The sequence below is a fragment of the Parasteatoda tepidariorum genome, chromosome 2, assembly GCF_043381705.1.
Source record: "Parasteatoda tepidariorum isolate YZ-2023 chromosome 2, CAS_Ptep_4.0, whole genome shotgun sequence".
Taxonomy (NCBI): domain Eukaryota; kingdom Metazoa; phylum Arthropoda; class Arachnida; order Araneae; family Theridiidae; genus Parasteatoda; species Parasteatoda tepidariorum.
The window spans coordinates 14,034,784-14,048,280 of record NC_092205.1 but is presented as its reverse complement, the minus strand read 5'-3'; the positions used below and the strand labels follow the sequence as shown (position 1 = coordinate 14,048,280).

The 13,497-nt window shown below is 28.2% G+C and overlaps 1 protein-coding gene across 3 annotated transcripts in view; it reads left to right on the top strand.

Annotated features, from left to right (window-relative positions):
* Positions 1 to 13,497, top strand: part of LOC107436095 (ileal sodium/bile acid cotransporter) — a 46,105-nt gene that overhangs the window by 4,162 nt on the left and 28,446 nt on the right. For 2 of the 3 annotated variants that reach the window (XM_043051429.2, XM_043051447.2), the window contains exons 1-3: positions 1,058 to 1,199; positions 5,377 to 6,210; positions 12,107 to 12,312. In XM_043051429.2, the coding sequence (XP_042907363.1) occupies positions 6,010 to 6,210; positions 12,107 to 12,312 (407 nt within the window). In that variant the 5' untranslated portion in view covers positions 1,058 to 1,199; positions 5,377 to 6,009. Of the gene's footprint in view, positions 1 to 1,057; positions 1,200 to 5,376; positions 6,211 to 12,106; positions 12,313 to 13,497 lie in introns of those variants that run through there. The other variant, XM_043051433.2, reaches the window with a different exon arrangement.

Genomic DNA, 13,497 nt, shown 5'->3' with positions numbered 1-13,497 from the left:
ATATATATAATTAAATAGATTATACTTACATTTTTTAAAAACGTAAGAGATGAGGAATAGAATGGTTGTCAGAACTCCACAAATATCTCAAGAGAGCAAAATCTGCATACATACAAAATCTGTATATATGCAAATTATAAAAAACATGCTATTAAAAAAAATCAAACTTTTTCAGGGGAGCATAATAGCGTAATTGTAAGAATTATAATTGCTCAAAATCATTATTAATTAAGTAAAGAAATTTTTGCAACCTATTCATTGTGAGCCTGTATCATATAAATCTCTCTCTCTTTTTTTCTTTTTTTTTTGCAATGTAAGATATACTGATTTAAACTACATTCTTTTTTGGGGATCAGAAGTAGTCTAAAATTAATGTGTAAATAAAAAATCTTAAAATTCCTATATCCGACATGACGCTTTAATGGACATTAAAGTTAGTCTATTTAGTACATTTTTGTTATAATTTTGTGCAGAAATTTGAATTTTTAAATATGCAATACTAATTCTAAACATGTGAATGTGCAGTAATTGCTAACAGAATAATTCAAAATATGTGCGAAAATTGCCAGCGTAATTAAAAACAAATATTCTAACTCAATCGTTCTATGAGTAGTTAATTATTCAATAACTTTTCTCTTTTTTTTTCAAATTTTGCCGATGTCAAAATAGTTTAATTTATAAAAGAAGTTCAACTTTTCCATCTATTTTTTCGCTGACTTATTAATCTAATATAGCAGCTTTTCCCCCCCGTAATCTTGAAATCCTGCAATTAATCCTGTAATCCTGATCATTAAGCGAGCGATTTTGGTAATTGTGAACGATAAGCTTGGTTAGAAACAAATATTTTGAGCAAACTTGTTTTATTTTAAAAAACGATAATAAAAGAAAAAGAAATGAAATGAAATGTATCGCCAGATTAAAGAGAAAATGAACGGATCTTTAAACATCGAAGACGAATTGCGAAAATTTTAAGAAGGGGTGGCCGAAAATAGAAGGGGAAGAAAAAAGAAAGTTTTTTGATCTTGCGTATGTCAACTGGTCCGGCAAGGATGATGTTGGAATTACCGCCAGAAAAACGGCACGCCACCTGGTGATAAAGGTCGTCAAGTTTATGACAATAGGTATAAAAAGGGAAATCCTCATTAATTCAATTCTTACTGAAGAATTTGTTTGGATTTATCAAAAGCTTAAAAAATTAGGTAAGTTTTTACAATATTTGACTTCAACGATTATTTACATTTTTCAAAAAACTTGTGTTGAAAAATTATTTTGATAAATATTAGATAAACAATTTGAACTAATAATTGCTCCCTAATAACAAAATAACTTTAAATTTTGAGAATATTAATTCATTTATTTTATTTTTGTTTATTTATTTATATTTTTGTATATTTATTTCATTTGTATTTTCTTATTTAATTTTTATTTATGTATTCTATTATTTATTTATTTATTTGTAATTTCACTTATTTACTTCATAGAACATTTTTAAACTCTCCACGTTTAAAAACATTTGGAATATTTTTAAGTTTATATTAAAGAGAATATGTTTATATTTTTTCAAGATGCTAATTGAAAGATTTTTTCACAAAATCTTATAATAATTCTAATTTTTTTTGTTAACGAAACTTTTTTTAGATTTCTAAATTTTTTGCTAAGCATTTATTAAGGAATAATATCCTTAACAATTATATTATTCCAACATATATAATAAGTAATATTAATCAACTATCATGTCAGTTTATAAAAGATACTGCTGACTAATTTTTGCAAATAAATTTTTTTGCGAAATTGTCCTATTAAAAATAAACTAACTTCTCCTTTACTTCTATAATATGTTTCCATTTTGATAGAAATTCCTCCTAAATACTCTATTAGAATTAAGCGTGAAAATAAAAATGACGATTGTATTGATATTGGTATTTTTGGTTCAGGTTTTAAAATGATTTAAACTGCTGGCAAACAATACTTTTTTGGTTATAATGCATTTTATTTTGTGATAATGGACGAGCTAAAGTCAAATAGTTTATTTGTATGGAAAATCTTTCGCAAGAAGAAAAATATGATTTAGTTTTGCGCCTGTACGATTAAGAAATAAGCATAAATTATTATTATTTCTGATAAGTAAATTTTAGACAAAATAGTTTTATTTTAAAAGATTTATATTTATTAAAGCAAAAGAATTCCAATTTTTTAAAAACTATGATATATTTGTGTGAGATTGAATGTTTCTTTTTCTAAATTTTAGGCCAACAAATTATAAAAATTTCTTTCTTTAAAAAGAAGAAAAATTTGGCATCAAACAATACGAACAATTACTTCAAATTGTTTAGAAATTACAACACGGTTTATTAAAAACAGCATGATTTAGTATATATTTCTATTTAGAAACATTATAAAATTAGTGTGGTTTAGAACAATAAGATTCTAGTTTCTTAAATTTTATTTTTTACCTTTAAACAAACATTAAAACTACTAAAACTTGTTCTGATATAAACAGTGCAATAAATAAATAAATAATTTCTAAATATTAAGGAGGAAATCTTTATTAGTAGACAACCTTAAATTAAATAAACAAAGATAATGAGAAAGATAAAGAGAAAGAGAAGTGATTGAAATATAGAATTCGTTTTTCAATATCTATTAACTTGGTTATGAAAATTGGTCATTGTAATAATTGTTATCAAAATTAGAATTTGAATTCCAGGCTCTTTTTTGTAAATTAAAATAGTAAATCACATTAAAACGTATAGTAGAAAGACAATTATTGTGATAGTTTCCAAGTTATTTGATATTTGAAAGCTACGTATACCATATTGACGAATTTATTTTAAACGTAAAAAATAAAGACAAAAAGTTATTAAAGGTCGTAAAGCAATTTTTTTATACCTTAATAATAGAGAAACGGAAAAAAACCTTAAGTCTCTTGCTTCTTTTTATTATTAAGAAACCATTCTAAAAAGATACTAGGTATGAATAGACACAATGATTATGAAATATAACATACAAATGATAATGTGTATAACTTAGTGAATATATTAGGAAATAGTACTATGCCGCTATGTGAATGAAATGGCGTTTTTTTTAAAAGTGTATATTTCCATTCAAGGTTTTAATTTCAATTACAACCTTGTCTGGCCAGATTATAAGTTCGGAAACATTTAGACTTTACTAATGTTGCGTTTCCCTTACGCCTTTTCGATAATTGCTGTGAAATGTATCATACGAGAGCAAGCAGGCCTCCAGACAACTTTCATTTTTTTTCTTCCCCGGTTGATGAGGCATAGCTTTATCACTTGGCTTCTCACAGAAACAAGCTCTTAAAATTCGGCCGGTATCATAATCGTAATGAGATTTAAATGCTTAACAGGTAAGATAGACCAGGTGCGTGAAAATAGTTCGACATTGGTCAACTCGCCAATCGGTATTCGCTTGTTCAAGGACTCATCGATTACAAACTCGACCTTCGCTTTTTTTTTATTTATTTATTTATTTTTGTTTTGGTTGTTGAGCACTTCCGAGTACATCGAGAGTGATATCTTTTAAGATTTCATGTCTGTTACAGGAGTTTCTTTGTTTTCAAATGGGAGAAATGACTTTCACTTTTTATCTCAATTGTTTGAAATCATAATCCGAATGAAAGATGGAGTATACTTTCTGCTACTTATAAATAAAACAAAACAGCGTGATAGAAACACAAAATACTCTACTTTTTTCTGTACCTTTATTTATTATATTTATTCACGCTGTTTTGCTTTATTCGTAACCCTAATTCCCAAGTGGAAAATATATTTTTTTGTTTTTTCTTAAAACGATTAGTATTTTTAAAAAAAACTTAATTGATTACGAAAATTTACAAATCAATTTATAAAGCCAATTTTAATGCTTTTTTAATTTACAAAATAATACTGTAGGTATACCAATTATAAGGCAAACTTTGGCCCACGAATACGCGTCTTTTATTTTTTTTTAAATTATAATTTATTTTATAGTAATTTCGTAATTTATTTATTATTTTCATTTTTACGAATTCATATATGAATTAAATTTTTAAAAAATTCGAAATATACTCTCTAAATTGAAACGAATTACTAAAAATAGAAGTTCCCGCATTAAATTATTTCCAGTATTACTATTTTTAATGTCTACAAGTTGGGAAATTTTAGGTAGAATTTGAATTAAATAATAAATGAGAAAACTATATTTGAATCAGAAAATTAATAAAATATGATTTTTTAATGATAAACTTAATCTGGTATTTGTGGAGAATAAAATTTCATTTTTTTTACTAAATTTCATAAATTTTTTTTTTTTTGCAATTTTAAATAAAAATTAATGCCTATGGTAATTTTATAACCGTACGCAACAACAGAATAAATTTAAACTTGTACTCTTCTCTTATATTTAAAGATGCATCTTTTTTTCAAATTTCTCGACATTTTTTAAACGCTCTTTATTTTTTCAATTTCCTCTATTGAGAAAATTAAAAAAAAAATCCTCTTGACGTGAAAATTTGACTTATCATTTTAAGCAAAGCGAAGCTTTTAAACACCAAATTGTCATAATTTTTTGCAAATTTTTTCAATAAGTTACAATTAAGAAACTTGCGCTTACATTGAAAATCTATTTTGGATTAAACATTTTAGAAAATTTTCTATCAATTCTATTTTTTGTGTGCATATTTTAATATTTTATTATTGAAATCAAAAACCATTTTGAATTGTTTCTAAATTACGTAATTTCTACTATGTTCAATAAACATGACGTTTTACTTAAAATATTTTGCTTCAGTACCCTGTTTAACCCCTTCTAGACCGGTGGAGGGAAGCACTGTGCTAAACCCTTCGAGTTTATAGGAATTGTAATTCTAAATAATAATGTACTAGCAATGTAATGCTAACTAATAATGAACAAATACGAAAAGTAATCTAACGAGATGTAATACGAAATGTACAGTTCGTATTAGTAAGTTTTAGTATTTCGTATTTACGTGTTGAGATCATGCCCGTGTGATCCTACGCCACTGAAGCCAGAAAGTCCCGTTTAGTATCTGATATTGTGGCTCGTGTACGGGGAATCACGTGATCAGGTATATGTGGTTAAGCTCCAGAAGGGGGTTAAGCAAATGTACTTAATTATTTCATCAAAATATCTAAATTCTGAAAATTTATAAAAGTTAAATTTATGTATCAAATTTTAACAATATTAAAATGATTTTTTTTTTTGCATTTAAAATCTATTAAAAACAAATCTCTTGATTTTGTGTGTTTGACATTTTCTTAAAACTCAACTGGGTCTTTTTTTAAGGCATTATTTAGAAAATTATATATTTCATTAGCATTTTAGTACATATGCCTGTTTTTTTTCTTCTTCCAGCTGACTTTTCCCGGGGAATTCTCGTTGCCGGATAGCTTCAAGAAGAATAAAAATAGCTCATGTGCCACAGTGAAGCCCACTACAAGGCTTCTTGCCCACAACGTTGGTTATCTACAGGCCCAAACGCTAAACGTAGGACTATCACCCCATTGTCCGGTTTCTTAAAACCCCTTTTGGCTTATCAATAGCATTCAGCTAAAACTTTTCCACCATCGGACGAAGTTCTCAACCAAAAACTATTCACGCCAAAGTCTCTATTTAGTCAAAGAAGATAAATCTTAGATCAACAACTATCCGTCAAGAAAAGAAGAGGAGTTTTTGATTGAAGTTGCGATTTCTGACCGAATTAATTAAAGATCTGATTTGTTAATTGATTGGAGGAAAGAAAAATTAACTGCAGAAAATCTTCTGACTTTGAAGGCCGGAAACCGGAGTAGCAACTTTTCCTCTCTTTGCGAGTTAATTTTTAAATACCAAAGTTTCTTTATTTTGTTCCTGAGAATTTGAATGTACAAACATTAAATTCGTCACACATTTTCATATTTAAATCATAAATCGAATATATTCGATTAAACGCTTCAACTTCATAGCTTTTTAATTTTATTTAAACTCTTGTACCACTGAGAAGAAAATATGAATTTGACAAGTGCTTCCTTATTATCTGATGCTATGGAAGAGAACTTGACCGTCCTAGCCAATGGGAGCTTGCTGGACGTGTCATTGCCTGTAGTGTCCATGCCAGATCCTGTTATTAAGTTAGCCCATGACATTCTCATTTGTGTGCTGCTCATTTCCGTCATGTTTGCCATGGGATGCCATATCACTTGGAATGAGGTAAGACATTCATTCAATCATTGTTTTATTACTTCAATCATCTTTTTTAAAAATCCGTAAGTGATGATAATATCAAACGAGTAAGAATTGACCGGCTGTAACGGTCTTGCATGTTCATGGAGCGTTTAGTGGAGAGCGTATTCATCTTTTTAAGCTTGGTCAAAGGGCCATTTCCCTGCCCGATTGGACTGTACTTTTTAGCATAATCTTGGCCGAGGAGCTGGATGCAGAGATGGGGTGACTCAACCTCCAACAGCTTCTTAGACCTTAATTGCTTTGTGTCAATATTGTTTTTGCATTATTTTCCTCCTTCTAAATTTTCATCTTTCTATACTTGCTGCTTTATCTATGAATATTAAATAATGACGATAATAATAAACCTAAAAAAACTAACTGAATAAAAATACCTTTCAGAAATTGAATACTCATAACTACATAAAATATGAAATTAAAAGTTTATGCTATCTTTACCATCATTATTGTTATTTTAATGATTATCATATGTTTATGAGTTAAAAAGCAATGATTTTTTTAGAATGTATTTTATTGCTTTGTCAAAATATGTTATATTTAAAGTTATATTTTAAAGTTTGAATTTGTATATCAAAATTCGTAGTTAAAGTTCGTATAGTCTTATACGAATTTGAATTACTAAGGATTTCAAAACTGTAACAACTTTTTAAGTCAAATTTTGAAAGTTGAATTTTTTGTGTTGAAGTTTTCTTTTACTTCTGAAGTTTATTGAACCATAAAATAAAATAAATATATTTCAATAAATTAACAAGAAATTTAATGTAATTTGTAAGGCATGTTTACTTCGCAATATTTAACTTTATGTATAAAAAATAAAAATAAATAAAAAATAAGCAAAAATCTAGGCCGGTCCGAAAGATAGAAAGTTTGATTCAGAAGTGCCCTAGGTTCAAAACCTGGTAATGATTTGTGAGTTTTTGTAATGTTTCCGTTTGATAAACACAACGCTAAAATAAGATTTCCCATTTGCTTATCGCCTTTCGCATGATAGATCTCTATATATACTCATACTTGATATTGTTTGCTCTCTAAGCTAGGTTCAAAATCGCTCGTTATTATTACGTCATCATCATCTTAGCTGGCCAGACAGCTCAATGTGGGCCAATGCCTTCCTCTGATGATTTCTCCATATTAATTTTCGATTTATCTTTGATCTAGAATTCTTTTTATTCATTGCAAGAAAATCAGATTCCACCGAATTAGCCCATGACAACTTCCCCACTTTCTTGTTCCAGTGGGTCTAAAAAGTAATATCTTTTTTATGGTATTGTCATCACTTATTCGAATCACGTTTGCCACCCAATTCATTCCATTCATTTTTATGTATTTAATAATTTCAGGTTGTTTATAAATCTTGTACTGTGTTAAGTTAAATCTCCTTCTCCGGTTATTGTTTTCATTTACAGCTACAGGTATACTCCGCAAAATTTTTCTCTAAAATATTGTGATACAATTTTCCTCCAGTTTTGTCATTGTCCAAGCTTCAGAAGCATATGTCACGACCGACTTGAGAAGAGTTTTATCAATTAAGAACTTTGTTTTTCTAGAAAGAAGGCTAGATTTAATAAATCTTCTCAGCCTATAGACAGCCTTATTTGCCAGATAGAGGCTGTTTTTTATTTCCGGAGACATTCTGTTATCAATAGTAATAATTGATCCTAAATAAGTAAAGCCTTATTACAACGCATACTCTCTTTAATAAGACCTCCCATAATAGCAGCTCTTTCATTGCCTGATACATAAAGTCCCATTTTCTATCCCAAAGATTCAATATTATTTGAGCTCCCGTTAGAGCGTCCGAGCAGTGAATTGTTCATTTCAATATAGTGAAGGAAATTAATTTCATTTTTTTTTATTCACATGAAAATCACTTAAAAATAAGTGTCCAACTCTTTGTAGCTTTCAAAATAAAATGCTTCCATTGACAATGAGTAATTTGATTCAGAAGAAGTTTCAATAAAACTATGTAAACCTCTATTTTCATAACACAGCATGTTAAAGCCGTGGTGGCTCAGGGGATAAAGCTTTTGTCTTTCAATGAGGTTCAAATCCCAGTGATGGCTAAGCAGCCATCACTGGGATTTGAACCCGTTTCACTTGCATCGGTCTATACGATTTCTGCACCCGGCTTGCACCGACCACAATGCTGACGTAAAAAATTCTCAGTGGTAGACGGATCATGGGTAAGAATCCCTTTGCCGTTAGGCTAACCGTGGGAGGTTTTTTCGATTTTACTCTCTATGTAACGCAAATGCAAATTAGTTCCATCAAAAAGTCCTCCACGAAAGCAAATTTTTTCCAGTACTTGATCTAGGAGTTCTCTTTTCTTCTGGATTAGGTTCAAAATTACAAGGCGACAAATTACAAGTTGAACATTAGCAGTCGCAAACCCAAAATTTTAGTGTGAATCATACTGAATTCTCTTTGAATGCATGAGACAACCATTCTATCCCAGATTCCTAGATTTCATATCCTAAGTGATTGAATTTATTATTTTTTTTTAATTGAGAGTAAATATTTATGACCTTTCTTTTGTGGATTTCAATGTAATGACATCACTTTCTGAAGCTTATTTTCTTTTGAACAAAGAAGCTTCGATTGTATTAAAAAGTACAAGAATGAAAGAAAAAAAATCATATTACATTGACCGTTCAATTTCGATTATGAGATCATAAATTCTGTGGCATTTTTTTATTTCATGTATTTCACATTCCTGTTGCATATGAAAAAAGAATCTCGAAATCTCTAACAACCTTGATTTTCGCATCCTATAAGTTATATAATTGATAGTTTTCCTAGTTAATGTACCCCAAGCTACTCTACTAGGTGCCCTTGGAGGAGAAATTCCTCGCCAAAAGAAAGTTTTGACATGACCTTGTAGGTAATAGGAATGGGAACGCTGATGGACACTGAAATACTATTATTTTATGTCTAGCTTAGGAAATTTCCATCATTTTTCAATGAGCGGCTATCAATGAATGTAATATTTACCTCAAGGGTTATTGTGTTACGTTTTATAGAAGCGTTAAATCAAGTAAACATTGTTTGTTGACACTTGCAACACAAAAGAAAAGATTAATAAAGACTTAACTTTAAGCTATTGCTTTAAATGTTTTGTCAGTTATGTGGCAATTATTTACAAGTTCATATTGTCATTCATCAATTGTTGATTCAAGTTCTTAAATCTGTTATTTTTAACCTTGTATATACAAATAAATAATATTGCATAATACTTTTATGCTATAAATTTGGATCTATTTCGAATCGAAATCTCTGAGCATCAAGCTCCAAGGAAAGAAAAGTACTATTTCTTCGCACTGCAATTGTTTCCGTAAAAAAGTTGAGAGAAGAGATTTTTTTTTTCTTTTTCTTTTCTTTTTTTTTTTTTTCATTCANTTGATTTTTTTTTTTTTTTTTTTTTTTTGCATTTCGGAAAGAAATTGAAAAAAAAAAATTCTGGGGCGATAATGCTAATGTTGCCAGAACGTGAATTGCACAGCAGGAAAAAATACTCTCTTTAAAAATTTGCAATTTCACTTTTATGCATTTGTTTTCAATATCTCTGTAGTTTATTGGAATTTTTGAAAAATTCCAAGGCATATATCGAACCCAAAAATTCATTATTTTTTTATACAAATAATTCAACAAAAAATTTACAAAATTTTTAATATTAATTAACAAAAAATTCAAAATCTTTTCATCCCCCTACATATGTACTGAAATAAATACCAAAGGATATATATTATACCAATATAATATTAATATACAGATGATACAGATAATATTAATGGCTTTGCTGGTGGTATTGTCAAACACCATGAAAAAAATATTCATTTAAATACAATTATAAAAAATCAAAAAATTTAAAACACTCATTTATTTATAGTATTCTTAAAAACATTAAAGACAATAAAAATATTTTAAATATTGTTAAATTGAAAAGTGTTTTTTGCCGAAAATTGCATTCATGCATATAGAAAAAATGCAATAGAAAAAACCTAAGGCAATTAATGAAATTTTAAATGACATTTTCATAAAAAGAAAATCTACGATATCCGATTTTGCACAATTTATAAAAATAGTAAATATATAATAAAAATTTGATATAATTTCATATTTAATATTTGAAAAAACTTGAACATAGAAAGATTCTGAAAGAATATTTCTAGTTTGAGTTATTAATTATGTTCGGTAATATAATTTTTATATTTTTTTATGCTTTCGACGAGAAAAATTTTTGTGATAATTCGATAAGGAAAAAAAGATTGTTACTGCATTCTTGTCAAAAATGTACATTAATTCGATTTATAAAATAATTAGGCAACTTATACCTAATGTGAAACCTTTATTTTTGCAACTTAGCATAACAATATTTTGAAAGTAATTTTAAAAACTCTTTTTTTTTTGGATGGGACAATTTTTCCCAATAGTGACACATATGGGTGATTCGACAAAAACTTAATATTATGTCCAAACACAATATCATAAAATTGACTTGATTTTTTACATTTTACACTTTTAAGACTTTAGAATTCGTTTTTTTTCCATGCAAATAAAAAGCGTATTCCTTTGCAATTTTTTTCGTCTGAAACTTTTTCTTAAAATAATTTATTTTGTTTAAATTTTTAACACCAACATTTTAAAATTCAAAGTATATTAAAAGGAATATGCATACTTCAGGATATAAAATAATTTTCTTTGAAACTGTTTAATCCAGTACAAAATCTCCAGTTGCTACTCTCCAGTATAAAATTTCTACTACGCGTGTAAATACTTCTTTTTGAAATTAACACATGCTATAATGCGTAATGATGTGATGATTTCTCTTTCTATGGAAACACCGAAAAGCTCGGAAACTCTTACAGAATCACTTTAGTAAATATTTTAGTAACGTTAACAATGAAATATAGTTTTAGAAAAAGTGGTAAAATTTGATAATTTTATCACAATACCTTAGAGTAAGGCATGAAAATCATTTATTTGATTAGTTTGCTTTTCAATTTTGTGTAACCAAAAATGTGTGGTCATAACAAAAATTTTAAAAGTCAGAATTTCTGGTAACCGTAGGAAAAATTACTCAACAAATGGTTTATATATCATATATTTTGGTTTTACAAAACAGAATTATGATTTTTTTCTTTAACCTGAAATGTCATTACCATACAGTACGATAATTTTAAATGATATTTTTCTCTGTGTCAAATAACTGAAACCATATTGAAATACGAAATACTGAAACTGGATTCCTTACTAAGGAATTCAGGTTCTAAGGAGAATAAGGAGGTTCTAAGGAATCCAGTTTCGTTTCAGCATCTTATCGATTAATATTTGCAGAAACCGAAGTTGAGCAAATTTTAATTGGTTAAAAGTAAATAATTATTTGTAATCAGTGTTAGAAGTAATAATAATTTACATTTGTGATTACAGACAATCATATTTTACGACTAAAATTGAAAATTTTAATTGCGAAATATAGCAGTAATTAATTGAAATCATGATTCCAAGCAATAAAATTACGATTATATAATCCCCGATTTCAAGTAATTTTTATTGGATCTATCCTTGATTAAAATTGTGGCTTTGACTACAGATATTTCTAATGATGATATTTTACAAGTAATCAATAACATTTTGCCTATTAAGTTACGATTTGAGTAGTTGATTACTTGCAATCTATAACATTTTATTTAAATCTGACATAATTTTAATTAAATTTTGCAGGTAATCAATTACATTTCGCCTAATAAGTTACGATTAAACTGATTGATTACTTGTAATCAATAATATTTTGTTTAAGTTTGATGGAAAATTTCATCATTTGCCCTTTCATTTTCAAGAACATCACGATTTATATTTTTTGCAGGTATGGAATCACCTAAGTCGGCCTATAGGTGTAGTGATTGGCATGTTAAGTCAGTTTTGCCTATTGCCGTTGTCAGCATTCATCATCATCTTGCTGTTGCGTCTGGATCCTCTTTATGCAACTGGCATGCTTGTGCTTGCCTGCAGTCCTGGCGGAGTGACATCCAACATATTTTCCTATTTCTGTGATGGAGACATATCTCTCAGGTAAGAATATAAATATGCACCTGTTTACAATTTCTGGGCGCTTAATCAGCCTAAGAAATCGGGTATAGAGTTCTATAATTTAGTAAAATTTAATATAAAAACAAAAAGGTGATGTGCTACCTACCATTCCGTAAAATAATTGCTTCCAGAAATTTTCACCACTGACCTACCATTCTTGTTATACTACTTGTTATACTGCTGTACGGTTGTTATACGGATACTTGTTGTACGGCAATGTAAATCTCATGCCAATTTCTCTAGAGTTACCCTTACTTATGCGTAGGATTTCAAAAGCTATTTCTTATGGTGATCATCTCACATGATACGAAATAACTAATTATTCAAAGTAAAAAGCGTGGTAATTTTTTTTTTTTGATTTAAGGCTTATGAAAACTCAACATATTGAATTATTGTCATGAGCAAATCTTTCGCGGGGATATATACTCCACAATGGACAAAAAAAACTGGTAATAAAATCTTTTCACTTATCAATCATTTCACAATCATCATATCACAAAAAATTACAATAATTTTTCAGACAAGAAATTGTCCATGCATATATTTTATGCGAATTGATAACCTACGGTAGTCACATATATTGGACTCCTTCGAATACAAGCTCCAAATGGAATAGTTTTACAAGTTTTTTTTTCTTCTCATTTCTGGGCAATGCTCCTTGCGATTGTTTTTTTCGTAAGGGGAAGTCAGCAACTTAATCTTTTTCATTTATAAAGGATCATTGTACATGAATTGTTTGAGAAATTTATTAGAAACGGTTATCCTCTTCCTTTCTATCGATAGATACTCGATAAACAGGCTTGCTACTTTACGTGTTTCAAATTTAAAACACATTCAAATGCATAAACAAGTTAACAGAATTTTTAAAAAAAGATTGTAGTTAGAATGATAAAAATATTATATTTAGTATAATATTCCATAAAATATGTATCCTATTCTTTAAAATGACCGTTCCAAAACAAATATAGCAATTTTTTTCACTTTCTGAGTTCGACATACAGTTTCAACCATAGCTAAATTTATTAATATTTTTTACTCAAATGATTTAATGAAAATAATTTCATGATAATTTTAATAAAGATAAACAAAAATCTTTATTATAAAGTTAAATAACAATTATTTCATGCCAGTTTCTTACATTAAAACTATATGCATTTTATTCACGGT